Source organism: Myiozetetes cayanensis, unplaced genomic scaffold (genome assembly GCF_022539395.1).
Source record: "Myiozetetes cayanensis isolate MyiCay16 unplaced genomic scaffold, myiCay2020 scf18, whole genome shotgun sequence".
NCBI classification, from domain to species: Eukaryota; Metazoa; Chordata; class Aves; order Passeriformes; family Tyrannidae; genus Myiozetetes; species Myiozetetes cayanensis.
In genome coordinates this window covers 5,494,226-5,515,384 of record NW_026087389.1, presented here as the reverse complement: position 1 = coordinate 5,515,384, position 21,159 = coordinate 5,494,226, and the positions used below count along the sequence as shown (strand labels likewise).

General features: G+C 37.4%; 1 protein-coding gene across 2 annotated transcripts in view; it reads right to left on the bottom strand.

The window, feature by feature from the left end:
• The window catches only part of SUCLG2 (succinate-CoA ligase GDP-forming subunit beta), a 107,851-nt gene that overhangs the window by 67,355 nt on the left and 19,337 nt on the right, over positions 1–21,159 (bottom strand). Inside the window, exon 2 of one of the 2 annotated variants that reach the window (XM_050312948.1) lies at positions 20,092–20,233. The exons of the other annotated variant lie outside the window; for it this stretch is intronic. Coding sequence (XP_050168905.1) covers positions 20,092–20,233 — 142 coding nt within the window. The remainder of the gene's footprint in view (positions 1–20,091; positions 20,234–21,159) is intronic. 2 annotated transcript variants of the gene reach the window in all.

Genomic DNA, 21,159 nt, shown 5'->3' with positions numbered 1-21,159 from the left:
GGCTTTAAGCAATCTGTAGTGTTGAAGTCAAGGAACCATTAGGAACAAACGCTGTTCTCGCCCCTCGCTGCAACAATACACACACCTGCTTTCCTGGAACATGCTCAAAATTTCATTCTTTCTGATTACATGTAAGGCACAAAAGACACAAAAGCCTTCTCTGACTCATTCTAATTCTTTTACCCATTATTGAGCTGCAGAGATGATTTGGAAAAAAAAAATTGTATGTAGTGTAGAATATATAAAAAGTGAGGAACATATATTAGGTTTTTTTCATACTTCACTTTTAAGCATAAAGGAGTTGTTGTAGTTGAAGATATTCTCAAAAGTGGAGCATGAAATAAGAAATCAGGGAATTCACACAGTAAAAAAGTTAATATGAATCATAGAATGGTTTGGGTTGGAAGGGACTTTAAAGATTATCTCATTTCAACACCCTGTCACAGGCAAGCGACACTTTCCAGTGGAGCAGGTTGCTCCAAGCCCCGTCTAAACTGACTTCCAACACTTCCAGGGATGGGGCAGCCACAGCTTCTCTGGGCAATCTGTGCCAGGGCCTCACCACCCTTATAGTAAAGAATGTTCTCCTAATATAAAAATCTGAACCTACTCTCTTTTATAAATGAAAATACGCAGAGGATAAAGACAACTGCAACATTACCACCACTGCTTAAAAAGTGTTAACAAATTAGTAATGTAAAATGTGACAGCTGAATGCTGATCAAGGACAGACTTGATAATTAGTCCTTTGCCAAGCACAGTCTTTGCATACAGGCCTGCTATGCCCAGCAAGATCCTTAAAAAAATAAGCATTAAAAGGAAGGGTAAAGCTAAAAGAACTGTGGAGGACAGCACAGAGAGCAGGCTGGGCAACCAACAGCCTTCAAAAGCACGAGAAAGAGGCCATGTGCTCAGAGGGAGGCATCTGAAAGCAGAGCGGCTTCAGACCCACCTTCTGCAAGTTTGTCAATACTAGGCCAGGACTAAGTCCCTTCAAAGGGTTTCATCATCTCTTGTTTCCTCTTAAATGCTGGGACAAAGTGACTTGACAGTTGATTATGTGTATACACTGCCCAGCCTTGAGGGACCTCCTTGCTTCAACATCACAGTGGTCATTTCTCCTCTTTACAGTAATTTACAGTGACACAATACTGATGCTTTCATCAAACAGATAGTTATCTGCTTAATTTCAAGCACACACTAAAGCCAGCTTGGAATTTGGGTGCTTGCATAAAAATTTCCCTTAGAAACATTTCATGAAGAATTTCTTAATGAAGCTCCAAACCTAAATCTCTTCTAGAGTTTGCATTTTTACCCAAAGCAATAAAAATACCGAACAGCTCTTAGCTGAAAATTTACATTTTAAGAAAAATTAACATTTCCCTCCCAGAGACAGTCCCAGCTCTTAGTCTTGTATACCTTGGTTTTAGTTTCATTGTGCAGGGCTGCATTAAATGCCACACAATGAACATAAATAAATCAATCCACACCCAAAAGTAGAAACATGCAAAAGAATAGCAAATGTGGCAGTATTTTGATCTGAATCAAGCCCAGTAGTATTGAAATGCCCTCCAGTAGCCTGATTCATTACCCAGCTCATTCAGGGAATTAAGTACAAAGTTTTCAACGCATTGCTGAAATAATTTATTGAGCCTCTGAAGAGAATCGTGCTAGACTGGTCATTATCTGGGAAACATCTGGATGGGGAAGTGATCACATAGAAGAATTTATGTCTGCCTCAGCAGTGCTAAAGACAGAAAGGTGGAAAGTATTACTTTGGAGCTGTTATTCTACGTACACCTTTGATTCCTGGCCCTGATTTTGAAGCAAGACACTGATTTGTTACCCCCTTCCAAAACCAAACCAAAACACCCCACTTTCCCCTCCCCACAACCAATGATCAACAACAACCAACCCCCTCAATCTTCTGCATACTTACAGATAGAAATTGCATACTTAAAATAGGACATTTCTAGGGTCCCAGTATTTACCACTGAAATGTAGTCTCATTTACTGAGGTATTTTCTACCTGAAGAAGAAAATTGGACACCACAATGAAAATAAACACTATCTCAATTTAAAGAAACAATCCTTTTCCAGCATGGCTTCTCACAGACACCTGATAGCAGGTGTAAAAGCCAGCTGAAGAAGTAAAATCCAGTAACTGAGGTGCTGGGCTGAAGGACTGCACAAGGCTATGTGACATTTAAGTTCTTTTGCAGTTATAAGTGGGACTTAAATGTTGAACAGGTTTGGCTCTGGCCATCTGGATCAGCAAGGAATTTTATCCAGAGTGAAAAGAAAAATCAAGCAAGATGAAACCATCAGAATTGATTCTAATGTTTCATTTCTATCAAGTGGAGATTAACTAATTGGAGACTCTGGGCAAAAGCCCATTCATTTCCAGAGCTACAGATCCAGAAAACAGAGTTATCCATGTTTGAAAAAGACAGAGAAAGCTCAGCACATAAAGGTTTAAAGAATGCAAGAGACAATGGAATACAAAAAGAAATTGAGAAAATCTATTATATATATATATATAAATATATTTAAATAATTTTTATACAAATATATACATATTTTAAAATTATATAAATATATTTATATAAATATATAATATTTAATATACATATATTTATATTAAATATATTATATAAATATTATATATATAAACATATAATATTTATATAAATATATATTTTAAAAATCTACAGAAATGCTGCAATCAGAATAATCACCATATTTATTCCTGGAAATATTTTCCTGCACAGTTTGCTTAAAATCCTTCTAAGGATTACTCATTTTAGATTACATGACATCTTGCTTTTTATTTCACAAGAAAACCCTACTGCATTAAGAAGGAGAAAAAGAAATATTTTAGTCCTCTGGTAACCAGTAAATATGAACTACTGTAAGCACAACTGTTTATAACCTGATGCCAGATAACACCAGTAATCACTAAGTCCAACTAAAAAGAGAGAGGATGCACAATCATCCTCTTGTTTTTGTTTACTCATCACATATGTGAAATAGAAGCAATTGCCAAAATAATCTAATATTGCAAAAAGGTTAAGAGGAATATATATTCATTACAAGAATATATTAACATCTAATTCAATATTTCAGACTTAATTACTCCATAAAAAGCTCCTCTCACTGATCAGTGATACACTGGTGAATTTGGATTCAATGTCCAAAAAAACTTTACTTTGTTTAGAATACAGTTTCAGGTCTATATTCCCTGAACAATGTTCTTTTTACAGCTTCACAATGTTACCCAACCTCTACAATTCCTTCACACACATCTTGCACACCAAGACCTTTTCAGAAATGCTGGAGAAAGACAATTTAGGGAATGTTCCAGATAAGGGAGGAAAAAAAAAAAAAAAAAAGAAGTCCTGCTGTGCTTTTCATAGCTTGGTCATTCTTACAGTCTTTTATCTTGGTGATTCCCTCTTTTTAACACTGTTGTATTAAAAATCTTCAATTCTGAATGTTTGGTGGAAGCAAGATAATGCAAAATTTACAGATTCATTTCTGAAGACTCACTGCACATTAGGAGAGGCTGATGAAAAAAAAAGAGGTTTAAATTGTTCCCATGGGTTATTGAACAAAGGCCACAAAGAAAACAGAACTTGGAACAACTTAGTTGGGAGGACCAAACAAGCTTCTACTTGAAAGATGAAAATAAAAAATGGGACGGGAGATTTTTATCCTGAGATGAACCTTTAATTCACGAGCCTAGAAGGAAATATTAATGATTTGGATCATACAGTAAAGGAGCTGTCAAAATACATGTTGCACCCTTGATTTTACCCAGTAGCTTGTTAGCTGAACCAGTCATGGCCATGCCCAGTACCAACATATGCAGCTCCTCTTCTTGGCTCAGCCTCTCTCTGCCACTCAGTTTTCTCTGTGGGTTTATAAGGAGTTGCTTGTTATTATGTGCAGCTACAACATACTCTGTATGAGGACACTGGACAAGCTGTTAGTTCCATTAACTTAATAATAGATTTCTGAGTGTGATTTCCTATAATTTCATTTTCCTCATTCCATGAGAAGCCAAAACTGCAAACAGCCATATGGTGCTTCATAAATAACAATTAAAAGTTATTTTCTGATATTCAGGCACTAAAAAAAAATCCCATAAAAATACATATGGTTGGAATTTTATATAGGAAATTAAACTTTGGAATGGCTGCATACGTCCAGGATGCTTCAAACACTTCCTCAGCCTTTTCCCTCTTCACACATTTCTGGTCCATGCCAGGCCCTGCATGTTACAATTAATCAGTGTTTGCCCCAAGGACCACAATTAAGGCTTTTCTTCTAGAAGTGGAGCTTCAGAACAACAGCTTGTATGAAGATCTGTGTAACACAAGCTGTGCTGTGATTCTGATACTCTTCCCATTTACCTACTCCGTGGATTTGCTAAGGGGTTGGTTCCTGGACAGCCATAAGGACCTGCCAGAGCTCAGTCAGTCAGAGAAATGATGTCCCTGGTTGGAGACTGGACTGGTAGCTTGGCAGCTCACTACAGGACCTCGTCATTTCACAGGGACTAAGAGTTCACACTGCCCAACACAGCAGCTGAGAAACCAGCCTAGTCCAAATCACTGAAAATTAAACTGCTGCTCTAAATGACCCTGTAACAGCCACCTTCTTCCTGCCTGCCCTTTGTTACATCTTGTGTACGTGCTGATTGTCCAGCAGTTCAGACTGAGAGTCCCGTCCGAGTACCTGAAGTTACATCAACTCTTAAAGTCTTTTGCTGTAAATGGAGATAAAAAGGCTACCTGCGTCATCAGAATTATTTTCTTTTTGGAATGAACACATGTAAGGGCAGAATAGAAGCACCTGGGATAACTGCTTTTACAGACAATTTCCAAAGTAACTTGCACACTTAAGTGCACATTTTCCTCAACTAACAGGGGACAGATTTAAGTATTTCCTGAACATCTTTTCTTAAGAGGTCTGTAACTAATTAGTTGATTAAGGTGATATGAAGAAACAACTGTGTTTTATATCTCCAATTGTAGCTGCCCAATAAAACCATGGGAAAGTGTGCATCCTACAAGGTAATTTTAATACTTGAATTTATGAACCAAGTCACCCTGCATATGCATCTTTGCACCCTTCTCATAACAGTAATGAGTTATCTGGCTGGGGACAGAGGGAAGAGAATTCAAATCCTATGTTGTTGGCCTAAGGGCAAAGCCAGAATCAGTAATACTCTTTTTGCTTGCTAATACAGTCCCAAGCATAAAAAAGTAATATAATCCCAGTGACTGAGTTTTAAAAATTCTACAATTAAAAAATGGTTCTACTTTAGAAAGCCCAAATATTAACTAAAAGGAGGTTAAAGGTTACTCTTTGAGCACTGATGACATTATAAGCCTCACTGATGTTTTATCTCCCAACAAATACTGGAAAACAGCATTTTGCCTCAGTGCTAGAAAAACTGTACATCTTGGTGTAGAGCCATTTATCCCAAAGTGACAATTCCAAGAGCAATCACTGATTTCATTTAAATAAGGATATTGCAGTAATTATCAATCATACTCACAGTTTTCCCACTTTTTCCCCCAAGAAACATTACCTTTAGCACGTGTCCTAAACCTGCATGAATCCAAACCATCCCTTATTTCCGTTTGGGGCACTTCTTTTTTTAAAACACTATTTTTTCTTCATTGTATATATACATTCCTTTGTTTCTCAAGGAAAGACTTTTTCAAATTCATCACAAAAGTAGCTGTTCTGATATTAATAGATTTTTCTTCAAAGCAAATCAGATGCAAAGCCTCTGGAAAAGAGTTTTAAAGCCAAACATTCTGGATACATGAGAAATGAAATCTGATAACGCACATAATAACTTTCTTTGACTTTATTACCACTGATTTGAAACTGAACATCGAAAACCATGTCTGTCCTTTCAATTGACTAACAGCAAACTGCTTTTCTGACATTACCTCAGCTGAATTTTGCAGAACCAAGTCCAGATTTATTAAAAGAACTTTAAATGCTGCAGCAACTAAACTGAAGGTAGGTCCTAAGCACCTCTATATCAACAATTTCCTGAGTTTTTAGCACAGGAAACATTAGGAGGCAAACAAATTTAAACCATAGTATGCCACAGAACAACAGCCTGTGTAAAGCAAAGTGCTCCACCCTTTGAGGTAGCAAGTGTTGGACCCAAAGGCCAAACCAGAAGACAAAATAAAGCATAAAGGTCCCCGACCTCCAGGGCAAAGCACTGTTACTGTGCTTGTAACCCAGGAAAACTGGAGAGGGACAAGGGACTTGGCAGCACGGGAAGAATATCAATAATGAGCAAGAACCTTTGTGAGAAATAAAGTAATTTCCCCCAGGACTGGGTTGTTTCCTAGCTCTGCCCAGGGCAGCTCTGGAGAGAAGCTCCAGCCAGCAGGGCAGAAAAGGTGTTGATGGAGAGAATGAGACATCCAAGGCTCCGACCTTGGCCATCCAGATCAGTCGTGAGTGCTCCGTGCAATAAACGTTTCACAAAGCTCTCAGCTGTCCTGGACTAATGAAAGAGGAAACAGGACAGCAAATAAAAGTGAAAATGAAGAGTGGATCACTTTCAGCAGAGCTACAGCAAATCTTTGCTCTACTGTCTAAGAAGTGAAGTGATAAAGTAGCACAATGACACTGCCATGGCATTGCAGGCTGAGCAGGTGGAGTTGCCAGTTTTCTGTCAGCATCTCCCAGGAACAATCCTGTTACACAATCAATTAAGTGAACAGACAAAGAGAGGAAAATCTTGCCAATGAGCACAGTTACAAAATCAGGCACATTTCATCACTACCACAATAATTTTTCTACATGGCTTCTTAGCACTCACCTAATTCAGAACATTATTTGCCATCACAAGATTTAACTCCACAATAAACAGCCTGCAAGTGGTTTGAAGTGGCTCAAAATCTACACAGATCAACCATAAAGACATATTTCTATCGATTATTTAATATGACATCAGCCTTGCAAAGCTATTACACAGGCATACAAATTTAAGGCCTTAAATCAGGGGATTTGTTTTCAAAACTGTCCTGGACACACTGGATGGAGGAGAATTTGGAGCTTTTCAGTGCTAGAGCAAGTCTTGATCAAAAACCACAGGCCTAAACTTTATACACATCACTAGTCATTTGTGACAATCATTTGGAAGCACTTTCTAAAGGTTCTGTTTTTCAAATGCTGTGGTGCAGAGAACCCTTCCCTGAAAACACCAGACACTCCAAAATGTCCCAGGGCTGCCAGCTACAAGCGCTGGGTTTGAAGATTCGGACCATCTGTATTTGAAATGAGCATTCTGTACACAGTTATTTTCATTTCTACCATGCCAAGACACGCCAAAGTACTGAGCCCCAAATGTAAATACATTCTGCCTGCATGGGTAAAGACCCAACACACTGATACAAAACATACAGACAAATATTTTCCTGCAAAGATGTGCCTCGAGTCAGATGCAGCCTGTTTATTTTATACTTATTATACCCATTGAATTAGCATTTAGTATGGTGACAAAAGTGATGTTTACACAATAATTCTCTCCAAAAAGTGGAAATACTTTAAAATCAAATACTTTTATAATTGCTTACAACTTTTTACATTTATGCAGAAGATAATCAATACACTACATAGAAAGTCTCCCAAGTTGTTTTTCAGTTTGGAGTGGGGGTTTTGTGTGTTTTAAAGAAAGTTTTCACACTCTTCCCGTCTCCTTTTTCCTGCTGACACTTTAATCTCCTCCTCTGGTAAATATAAGCTTATAACAATAAATCATGTTTTATTTATTAAAGATAAAAATAGGAATCAATACAAAGCAAAAAAGCCAATCTCCATAAAGTTTCCCTCCACACTGACTGATCCAATTTCTATATGAAGATTTAAATATGTATCCAGCAGGCATTTAAGCAAGAATAAAAGTATTTTTCTCTTGCATTACATAACATGCTTAGAAAATAATGACTTACTTCATTACAACTGGCCAAAGATAAACGACACTTCTTTAAAACATAAGTACTCTGCAATGAGGAACCTGCCACATCTGAGAACTGTTGTCTATATTAGCATCAAAGAACTCCACAAAATTAATATAAAGTAGTGTTGTTTTTACTTTTATATTCAGGTCACTTTTAGTACCGACATCGTTGATTCAGAGATAAAAAAAGTAAAAATACCCTTGATTCTTCTGTAAATGTATTCTGCGTGGAAAAGCACCTGTATGGAGCACACCAGGGAACAGGAGTGCAAGCATCCCACATCACCTTGCCCTTTGTTTAGATTGTCAGTTTTTCCTTTTGATCTTTCTTTGCAGTTGAGGAACCAAAAATTGATTTTCCCAGTTGAACCAAAGCAGAAAGAGGACAATGTTTTATTTAAGATCCTTCACTCCTGCACATAAGCCTATTTCTTTCTTTATATACAAAAGAAATTGTCTTTTTGTTCTTGTAAAAAAAAATACCTCCAAGTGGGGAATGCTCCCAGTGTACTGACTGTGGTTTCACAACAAAAAAGGGTGGGATGTGTTTCAAAATCCAAATACTGGCCTCCTGCAGAGGAGCACAAACAGCTCACAAACCTTCTAGAGATACAGAAACTGAGCTTCAGGGCAGCAGGTCATACTTGTTAGGTGTTTGCATAAACTCTGGCCACTGGCAGTGTTACACTCAAAACCTTGTTCATGGGCAAACAGAAAGCACAGTTTACATATTTAGAGACATATAAAGCCCAGAATATATTGTAAATATATCCATAATCTTAACAATGGAAATATTTTCTTTTTTATTCTGAGTTTGCTTATTATAGAACCAGGAAGAATGCCTATATGTAAAAAAAAAATCAATAATAATGCAGGTTAAATTATTATACAACTATTTCCTAATTTCTACCTGTTTTCCTGGTGTTATGCTCATCCTTCCACTGCTCTTCTGGGTCTTAAGTTTGACAGTTTCATTCTGGTCTAGGGCTGTTCTTTGGAGCTCTTGTTGGGAGGAATCTGATGTTTGTTTTGATGGTTCCTTCTTCCTCACTCTTGTAAAATTTGCTCTTTTTTTTTTTTTTTTCCCACTGGCTTCATGCTCATCTGAGTTTATTATATACAGTGAGTGCTGGGGACATTAGATGCCAGTTCTTGGTTCCTTGCAACCCCAGAACTCTGCTCTGCAGACTGTACAAAGCTTGAGGCTGTGGCTAAGGACACCAATATCACGTTATAGTGATACAGGATTTCAGTGATATAGTTCTCAAACACGTAGTTCTCAAACTAATTCTTGTAACTTAAATGTTTAAGTTTCCCCATGCTCACCACGCTTTCTGTTTTCTTATTTGAATATAAAAGCTAATCATCAAATCAGAAATACTGTGTGCTCTAATAGGTTAGTTACTATTAAACACAATTTTAACCCACTGTGAGACCAAAATTACTGAATTTAATAACTAATGTCTTTGTTGTCACAATTTGTATTTCAGAGTAAAGTGTTGATATTGTCAGGGAACATTCAACAGGCATTATTGGTACTCGTGGACCACAAATTTCTTGTGTTATCTGCACAACTTCTAATTAAGTTCTGGAAGAAATCTGAACTTACAAAGTGCGGAGCTGCCCTTGAACCCCACAGGGAAGCTGAGGAGACACAAATGCCCACTGAGAAGCATAAAAACCTCCTGCCTATTGCAGGTTTTCCAGTGCTTCCCTTGACTGCTCCAGTCTTTCTAATCTCTCTTTTTCTGTGAACTTGGAAAGCTTTGCCCAAGCATTTCATTTCAATCAATTCAGCATTTGATTGTTCACACAGGACCCTGTTCAGAACAGTTTGCTGGTTAGCACACCAAATTCTGGGGAATTATGACCAAACAGGCTGTAGGGAGGCCAACCACTGCTAAGTTTAAATCCAAGGAATGCAACCTGTGATTCTGCTTTAAGATATCTGATTAGCTTTTTAGAACTTCCAAAGAGGAGGGAGGACAAGACAACCAATTTATAGTATCCAATAAGGCACTTTGTAGTTGGTTAAAAAGACAGGTGTGATTTATACTGCCTCAGAAGAAAAGGATTGTGTTGGACAGGCAGAGTATCAGGATTATTATGACAATGATCTTCAGTGGGGCACAAAACACACACCAAGATTAGGAAAGCTACACCTAAAATGCACAGATGAACAACTGGAGGAACAGAGGGTTAAGACTTAGCAGGGAGGGAGAGGGAAGTGCAGCAATGGTGAATCTTCCCAGTGACTTTATATTAACTATTAATACAGGAAAATCTTCATGGCTGCTTTTCTCTCCTCTCTCTACAAAAATCCCAGGGCTGTTCTTAAGCATTTAGAACAATAAATATATTTAAGATTTATAGCCTGGAGTTTAGCTGTATTCATCTCACTCAGGTGAGCAGTCCAACTAAGCCCAGGGGAGGCACAGGAAAAATGTTCTCCTTCACGATGATGCACGAAACAAAAGCTGACTTTAACTGCAGGACAGGGAAGAGTATACCACACATAGGTAAAACTGTCAACTTCAGATTTTTCTTAATAAAACAAAAATCACTTAAAATAAGAGCTCAGCTAACTTCTGGAACTAACCTGAACATGATTCTCACTAAATGTTTTTTTTTGCGATGACATTCTCAAGGGTTGGAGGCTCATTTAAAATATCCTGTGATGCAGAGAGTCAGATAATATCTCCCAGTTGAATCCAGGAGGGTTACAAAGACACATTTCATATTCATAAATGTGTTGAAATATTTTACTTTTCTTGAACCGCAAATATTTGAAGAAATGTAGATAAACATATTTAAAATTCACAGCACTTTCTCAAATAAGAAGTAGCAGATTAACAAAATGTCAGAACATCCTCAGCTTCAAAAACTGCTCTACCATTTTAGGTAGAGATTATCTACCAAAAAAAAATAAAAAAATAATCACAACCTCTTATGATCATACTTCTCATAACTGCTGATATACTCAGCTTGTAAATTACTCCCATCTTTAAAGATAAAACAAGCCCTTGCAAGTCATACTAACCTTTGCAAAATACCAGTTAAGATTACTTCATTGGTAGGAGGAGGCTGAGGGTGGAAAAGAAGGGAATTGTGGTATGGAGGCTGTATGCTGAGTGTTCTCTGATCTTCAAATGAGTTGAAAGGCCAATTGTGAGATTCCTGGCTCGGTTCAAAACCCTGTGCTTTTATAGCAAATGTACAAGTTAAATATCCTTACACATCAATCCAGCCCATCCTAAACCACCTAAACCACGTTCTGTAAAGACAAAAGGTACAACAAATTTAACAGAAACAATTGACAGATTAAGAAAAAAAAAAAAAAAGCAATTTCCCCAACTGAATTATATACAGAAAGTGGTAATCTAACAACTGTCCCTTCCTGTTGTACCCTGTGACACCTGAGGGACACTAGTGGAGGTCAGGGAAACTGTGACAGCATCAGTTATAAACTATCCTGTCTCAGTACTGCCATCACTAACTCTTAGATTTTATACTCATTCAATTCAACATGATTTTGCCCTTCCACTAAAAAGTTTAAATTAAAAACCCCACTCTCCACATTTTACAGAAATAAGCATTAATTATGTATTTGACAACCCCATAACACAGGATTATCCACTGAGATTGATCACATAAAAGATGCAGCACTACACAGTGCAAGAAGCCTCAGCAGCCTCAGAAGCTTTGTCACCTCATTTCAAGTTTCTAACCAATAAACATTATTTCAGAATTAATATCTAAACCTGTCTCCTGCTGAGGGTTTAGCTGTGTAAAGAGAAGTGCAATTCTTCCGATGACAGTGACCTCCAAGATCACACCACCAACACAGCCACAGTAATGAGGTCCAGAGAGGAAAATCTACAGAGCTGAGAACTTGATCTTTTCCTTCACAAGTTAAACCCACAATATTTACAGTATTTGTTAAGCTACAATAACTATCAACACACACATTTCCTTTAAATAAATAAATACACACATCAGGCTTCGTGGGAAATAACAGAAGAATTCTCAAGTGAAAGTGCCACATGGCTTCTGGACAAGAACCATTATTTTATACCTTTCCTCAGATACTTGGTTAAAATACAAGTGCCAATCAAACAATTGTTTAAACAAGCTGCTATTTCTTTCAACAGTGCTGTAGTTTATATAAAATGAAAAATTTGGATGCAGTTCTGCATGCAGTCAGTGATGGAAGGATCCCAAAAAACCAGCACAACTCATTCACCTTCCATCAGGAACCAACATTCCCAGAAGGGAATATGCTATAGCATTCAGATAAAAACAGCAGCTATAAATACAGGTGATTTGAAAAAAAAAACCCACAAAAACTATTTAGTGTGACAGGTGGATTTTTAGGTGTCACAAATTAAAACCAATGCAAGTCCTTTATCACATACGTTCCAATAAAAGCCAGAACAGCAAACAAGGAATAAGAAAACAAAAAATCAAACCCCAAATATTTAGAAGCAGATGGGCATCTAGAGAGTGTAGATGGTGTGATTTCTCTCCTTTACACAGCTGCTGGTACTAAAGAGAAAACATTGTTCTTTAGTGTTTCATACCTTATAAAGTGTGTCTATTGGTTCTGATTTTATGCATAAAAAATGAAAATTTCATGCAGTTGCTTCTCAATTACGCATCTGGTTATTGTTTTGCAGCTGCAAAACTACCTTGAAGAACCATAAAATACGGTGTGACAAGTCTGGGTAAATACCAGCAGTCCTCTTGTACCTTCCTTGTAAGATTTTGCATTTTTTACCAGTCGATAAAATTCCTGAATCAAGAGCTATGACTTCTGTCATCTCCTCTTTTATGAACAAAAATCTGCTAGTGTACTTAACATAACTGAAATTTGTAAATGACCACTCTCTCTGGCACACATTAAATTTAAAATTCAACACCCCATTTCTAGAGTATTTTTTACTTTGTGTTGTTACTTTCAAGTAGCTATTTTGGTAATTTGATCAGAAATCCAACACAGAGAACAATAAGTCAGCTCAACATTAGTGTCAAACATCTGAAATGAGATTTTGATTTGTTAGCCCCCAAGTCATTACTCATATTACTATAAATCTATTGAATATGAAGACGTTTGGTGACAAAAAAAGGTTATAAAATGCCCAACTACTGTAAGCAGTCTCAAGCTTGCATTTACTGACTCACTCTCAGCATGTAATTTTCTAAAAAAGGGAACAGATAAGAAAAACAAAACAATTTGCTTTTCATAACAATACATTTCAAATTAACTATTTCTGTAATTCCTCCGGAGATGGAGGGCCCTGAGAAGAATTTCCATATCCAAAAACATTAAAAAGCCACAACTTGTAATTTAACTCGAAACGGAAAGATCCGACTTGCAACAACACAATTCCCAGTGGTGAGCTTTGACAAAAAACCTTTTATTAATTTTGTTTCACAAGGAATAAAACTCAAAACCACACTTAGGGAAGCTGGAAGTTCCACTGCCTGTTTTTCTGGCACGCAGGACGCAGCACATGTGGCCATTACCAGCAAACGTCGTTTGTTGTTCGACAGCTGCCGGGTTTTCACACAGGTGCCAAGGGCTGATGTGGAAAAACATTCCTAAGCTGCAGAGGCAGGATGAGACCAGCAGCAAAGCCAAGGCAGAGAGAGCTCTTGCAGGGTTTATCAAGGATATTGCACTGCTTAAATCCTGCTGCACTTAAAAGTTTGTCACTTCTCTGGCGCCGCTGTGAAATAAAGTTTCTTCACCCGAAGCACAGAGGGAGGAGGGAAGAAAGGGGGAGGGAGAACAAGCAGGAGTTAAAATATTCAAAACCAACCAAAGCACGCAGGCAAAGAGGAGGAAGCAGCATTGTAGGGTTCATATCCAGGGGAAAGGTCCTGTAGCACCATCAGCCACTGTTTGTGACATCATCAAATGGAAACCCTAAATCCACCTTAATTGAGCCTTTATGCAGTTAAGCTCACAAGGCACATTAAGTGAAAGCACCTAAAACCAACGTGAGAGGGAATGAAGAATGTCCAGAAAAAGAGCTACTTTGGAATAGGCACTATACCCTATGGAATAGGTACTACACTCCTGGTTTGCTCCAATTCACCAGGAGTTTCTAACAAACTCCCCAGTAAAGCATGTTTGGTGAACACAACCCTTTAAAACCTTCCCTAACTCCTCTGATTTTCCATGACTGATTTTTTCATCCAGTAGATGGGCTAAATAAATTGGCTCACTGATGTACTGATTTTCAAGCTTCCCACAAAGAATTACTTTAACTGTAACAAACAAGGCGTTGCCTTCGTAGTTTTTACTCCAGTTTATTATTTTTATCGTTTCCAGACACAAGTGAGAATTTCAAAACTGTCAGCACAACAATTATACATGGACAATTTAAAAAAAAATAAAAATCAAGGAGTTTCAATGCAGACAAACACAGAAAAAGCATTATTTAAACTATTAGCAAACAATGTTTTCTGATGCACAAAAACATTAATTTCTATGATTACCACGTCAAGCAAAGGGTGGTCTGAGCAAAATACTTCATCAAGCAAAAAACCAGTATGCACACAAACCTACAGTGGCTTTTAGCAGCACACAACTGCTAAATATTTGTTCTGTCTATGGTAAATAGGGTAACAGCTGACTGTTCAGCACAGAAAAAGGAAGAGGTTTAATCAGAGGTCATAAGGGGGAAGAAGGGTTGAGAAGAGATTAAAACCACAGACACTGACAAATTTTGTGCAGCTTTAAAATGGATGCATTCTAGAGATGACTATGAAGACTAGAAATAGAAGAGTATGAACAGATATTTTCTACCATTGAGAAGTGGCTGGAAAATGCAGATTCGCTCTAGTCTTAGGTTTTACCACTCCAAGAAGGCAAAAATCCATTAAGTGAAAAAAAGAAATACTCTTGCTCAGTAACGCTGAACGTGGTCCAAACGCAGCTCATCCACCACTAGTTTTCTATTAAATTTAAAAGGTTGTTTTCTAAATACTTACCCATTTGAGAATAAAATCATATTAGTCAATAACTTACAGCATTATTTTGCCTGAAAGAACAGTTTCAGAAAGCTATAATTTAAGTACAAGGAAGTCTAATAAAAGCTGTCAGAGAAAATAAGAGGACTTATGGGAGAGCTGTTCCTCAGCACTGAGCGAGTTCTCTGTACAGCTCCATGGAATTCTATTTCAACAGCACGTGATTTTTCAACATATGCAGAGAAGCACAATGTGAGGGGCTCTAAAAAATGGCTCCTTATAACCACTAAGCACACAGGGTTTTTTTAGAAATAATTCATTATGCACAGGTGAGAAATTATTACTACATAGTGAACCCCACAATGGAAAGAAATATGGAAATCCTAGAAATGCTGAAGGAAGCAATTCTTGTCCTGTCTATGCTGATGGAAAGAAACAGAAAGATAATTAAATCAGGTAAGCAAAGCACATGAGGACAGTCAAAAAGATCAGCTAAGTAGCCAAGTTGCTCAAATAAAACTTTATTGAGGGCTACTCTATACATGCTACTCACAGAAAAGCTTATACTTTCTGGTATAACACAAAAGAACCTGAATTCATATTTCTATTATCCTCAGAAATGTCAGGTTCAAGGATCTTTTTAATTTCCCTAACATAAAAGTTTAGATTAAATGCAGACAGCATTATCACCAACAATTTCTTCATAATCTACACAAAAAGGACACTAACAAGTTAAAGGTCAATTTTTGATCCCTTCTAAACACAAATTACTTTCAGGTAGTTGTCACAACTTGTACTGGAGAGATGAATTTTCAGATAAGGGATCAAAACCAGCATCTAAAAATGCAGCCTTCAATGCAGCCTTCCCTTTAAATTAAACAGCCATGGGAAGAAAAAAAACACATCAGCAGCTGAGATAGGAAGGAGACTGGTGCTCACATGACTGAGAACTCTTCCAATATTCTAAAAAATGGTGAATAATAGGTGACAGGTAAATGACCTCATGAAAAGATGCCTCAATAAACCTTTTCTGTTCTTTATAAAATACATGTTTACCTCTCCAGCCTGATATAAAAAGCATGCCTTCAGTCCAAAGCCGAATTTTATGAGTTCCCTCATGCATAAGCAATAGAAATAGGACATGCAGAGGCTATATTTTGTTATATTTTCTTTAAAGAAGAGTGAATAAAAACCCTGCACTCAATTCAATTGCATTTCTCTGTGATAGAGTGTGAACACTGCACCTGACTGATTCCTAAATGTAATGAAACACTCTAAGTGGCAACAGGCAGCACTCTATTGCTTTTGTTAAAAACCAGAAAAAGAAACACATGCCAAGCTTCCAGCATCGATTTAGGACTGTCAGCATTGCCAACCACCTCTGTAAGTTCTCTACTGATTCAAAGAGCCAATTGACAGTGCATAGTAACACCCTCCAGCATAATTACAACCCTCTCAGCTTTGTCCACCTACCAGTTTAAAATGATGGGCCCCTTAACAACTCCTCCATCAGGCAGCACACAAAGAGCGGTGCAGGAGCTGAAGGAGATTGAAGGGCTGCTACTGCAGGAGCCCAGAGAAAATGATGGACCCTGAAATAATGCACAGCACAAGCCATGGCAATGCACACACCCTCACACTGCACTGGAAGGATTTTTTTCCTTATATATGTCCTACAGTTTGAGGAAAAGAAATGGAAAGTATGGGAATGCCTTCTGTGGCTCAACACGGCCTAAATGAAGTGACAGTCAGACCAGACTTGTGAGTTAATACAGAAACACCTTACATTTCAGACAAAACTTCAGCTCCCAAATATTTCACTTTGTTCTATTAAATAGCTGCACTGGAACTCTAAGAACCTCTTTACAGGTTGAGTTTCTTCAGAGAGCAGATCAAACAGCATCACTCCATTGCAGCAAAACAGCACAATGCCTTTTTCTTTCCTCTCTTGAAAACCAAGGAATTTTTACATATACCAGAAAACTACTGTGACTGCATTGCTTGGTATTCTGTAAATATTTCCCCCTCTACAAGAGTTACACCTGAAAATTGCTTAGAATGTAGAAGGCAATGAATTCCTTGGGGCTTAATTCTGTATTCTTGATTGTGTACAACTTCTTTTGAAGTCAATATTAGTGATGTCATTTTAATTTTCTCCACATCTGCCATTCTTATCTTAGAAGGGGAAAAAAAAATAAAAATCAATCCTTTAATTCCACTAAAAATTCCTTGTAGAATGCTTTTTCTGCTGTTGGTAAGTTTTGAAAGTCTTTGAGAAAATTAACATTCAGTGTACATATTAATAAAAATAGAGAGGAACAGAGGAAATGAGCAAAGTGTAACAAAACTGCTGATACTGGATAAAGGCAAACCCTTTCAGGAACACATGCATTAACACCTTCCTGACAAGTGAAGACAGCAGCAAAAATTATCTAATCTCATCTCTTTCCATTGCATCAACAGGAAATCCAACAATAGCAAAACTGGTGAGCACAGGCCTGTAGCAGTACAGACAGCTCTGTCAAGCATAAAATATTGGGTGAAATTGTGAAATTAAATTGTGAATCCCACACTTTGTACAAACTTCCATGGCAGAAATTTTCTACCCCCTTATCTGTATCCCTTTATCACAGGCACAGACCCATGTGAGTGATGTGATGCTGTAAGGCAATAAAGGAAAGTTCTTGTTTCTCCTGTATTCATGATGCCAGATTTATAGAAAGCATTTCCTTTCATAAGAAAAATACTGAACCTTTGACTTTCAAGTTTTGATAACTTCATCTTATTTTAATCTTTAAAATATGTTGGCAAGCATCTCTTCTCGTTTTGAAAAGGAGAAAGTTAAGGACAGCTGCAATGTGGCACCCAGTATCTAAACCATCAGATTTTGGAGCAGGACTTGGCAGGGGTGATTGGCCTCCCACCAGATTTACTGCCGAATGCCTGGCTATCAACAACGTCCCAAAGCTGCCTTCACTGGTTATTCTATTTTGTAATATTTTCTGCCTCCTGTGGGCTGAAGCTTTTTGTTGTTCCATAACCCTGACCTTTTTGTGGCTGCATATTCAGCTGCAATTTGTGCAGATAAACCTGAGTGGCAGAGACACTGCTGCTCTGAGGGATCACAAAGAAGATAAACCTGATTAAATCTTGGAACAACAGTGACCAACAGTAGCAAAACTGGTGTTCTTGATGCTTAGCGCTTCAAAGTGCACCTTAGAAGTATGACAACAGCACACTATCACAACGATTACAGGGATGGTGTTAATTATTTAGTGGATCAATGGAATGTCAATCATTTCAACATGAAACAGATTCCACACCAGAAACCACAATTCTCTAACACTCAGTACTCCAGAGTGGCTGAATGAAGCTACATCACAAGAAGAAAGGTACCACTGTCTTACCATTTCTGAAGTGTTAACAAGCCAATCCAGTTAAAACACAACTTATCTGGTAAAGTTTCATTGGTAAATATTTCTTGGGTTTGTATTTTACTTTTGATTATTTAAATTTAAATATAGTTTGGTGGTTTTTTTAAATTAACTGATACTTCTGTGATTTGGAAAGCAAGCAAGCTACAGAGGTTACTTAAAATAAACTTCGCATCATAAACCAAAGGAGGTTCATGTTTTTAATGGAGTAGTTTATTTCTCCAAATAGTTATAGAGATCAAGAATAATTATTGGACAGACCAATCCATTTATGAGTTCAATCATGAGGAGAGTTTAAGTGCTGTGAGATTGGTGATAAACCTGCCACAGCTTCAGTCAGCAATTCTTGATTTTCTCAGACATCCAGACACGAGGGAACACTGCAATTTTATGTGCTCTGCTTTATGTCCAACTTTTCCATTCTGTATTGCCAAATGACCATAACAGCTGCATTTAATTTTTTTGTTTCAAATACACTGGTTGTTACAAGAAGGTTTTGATCATTGAAAAATGTACCACCTTAATGAATTTCTAGAGACTGAGCAAACCATTACAGTAACATTATTCAGCTGCTTGAGCTCTGATGAGATCTTTGATATGAGGAAGTTTTGTTAGTTTACCTTCCAGTGTGCAAAACTGAAATGCATTTAACCAAGTGGCCTGTGCATTATGCACAGCATAAAACAAAAAAAGCCTTCCTGTTACTACACAATTAGACTACAACATTGTCTGGCCCCTGGCATTTTGATGTTTCATATATTAACAAAGGCCTAAATGAAAAGAGGAAAACTATGCAAACTGCTCAACTTTAAAAAGTAGGAAAATTATTTCAGACTTAGAACAGGGTGACAAAGTACCTCAAGGCATTTCCTTTTGAGAGAAAAGGTATTACATAAATTCATTTCTGACCCACATTATCATATGTTCATCACACTGAAATGAGGATGTTGTTAGAGAACCAAAACGCAGTACCACAAGTAGGTCTTCTCCCCAAGCCACTGTCAAGTCCTTCTGTGATGGTAGGTAACTCAACTCACCTTTTTTTTTAATCTCTTCATATGGACACACACACAGGCGCACAAATATCCAAGTATAAAATTCTCTTGTACATATTTTATTTCTTCATAGAATCACAGAACAGTTGAGGCTGCAAGAACCTCTGGCGGACACCTAATCCAACCCATCAGCTCAAGGTAGGGTCATCTAAAGCAGACTGTGTCCAGCTGGGTTCTAAATATATTTTAATTTTTTTTATATTTTGGAGAGTCGCCGACCTTTTTCTTCCTTTGCTTTTTAATAAAGTAAATTTTTGTTGGAAAACAACTTTTTACACAAGGTCATATATTTCAGTTCCCTAAATTACATCAAGTGCACAACAACAAATGTTCCTCAGTAACCATATTCTGAATTATTTTAAATTACATAAATAATGTTAATTAAAGACTCCATGTTACATGCTGCATACAAAACATTTGAGGAATAAAGTTCTAAGTATTGCTGTTATAAACTACTCTTCACATATAAACTTTAGCATATATATTTATGGTCTGGATAAAATATCAAACCTTTTCAATAAGCATCAATTTAAAGACTTAAGTGTACAACTTATTAGAAAGCAATTTATTTCCCAGATTGCTATCCAGTGAAGCAGATTCCTCCCATTATCAGTCAACTTACTTAGTCTCTGAGCAGCCTCCAGGGCATCATTTGCAGAATCAGCTACAAAGAATCTCTGAACTGTAACCCCGTGGTCTGCCATTATTTTTTTGCTTTGGTACTCCTGCAGGTTCAGCCATCGTCTGGGGGTTAACTGAACAGCCTAGAAAAAATTAGAGGGGAAAATAACATCATGCTCATTAAGAACAGTTCATGAGACAGCCCACTGAGCTCTTCCACCTTCTGATTATCTCAAACCAGCAGTTAAACGACACCCAGAGAAAAGGTAAAGCACGTAGTGATTTACTTAAGTGCCTTTTCTTAACATTTCTGCATCCAAAGTGCTCAGAAAGCTACAGATATTTTCTAAAAGCGACACAAGGCTCACTTGGCTACACAAAATGTCTTGCATTTAATATCAAGGCAGATTGGCAAACTTGGCTTGAACTCTTAAGTCTATTTGTGTTTTTATGTTATCCTCTGCTATAAAAATAGTAACAGACTGTTATCTTAAAACAAATTCAGTTTTATATTAAATATCCTTATTCACATGACATTTCATACAATTCTTCCCTATAAACTTATTTCCACTGATGCTAAGCATTTATTGCAGCATATCTGAGAAGAAAACCAACTACATGGAATTAGCATCATCTTGTAAGAAATTGCATACTAATATATGTATTTTCAGTGGTCTGTTATCTGTGCTTAGATGGTTTTGCTTTTAAAAGTGCATTCTGTTGAGGATGCCAGCACAGCCACATCAGCCATGAGCTGGAGAAGAATTCCCTTCCCATTCCCAATATCCCAGTGTAGATTCCTGTGAGTGCAGGTGTCCTTACACCACAGACATCACATCTGCTCGTGGCAGCAAACATTGAGCACAGACACTATAAAAGTCACAGGATTTTTACTGAATGTCTTTAAGGACACCTTCTTCATACAGGATAAGTTGTTAAAGACAAAAGGGGGTAATTAAGGAACTGGAGCTGACTCCTGACAATGGCATAAAGGCAAAGGTGGAGCTGGCTCCTGGCAATGGGATAATCCCATTTTATGCCAGCAAAAGATGCTCTTTCCACAAGGAGA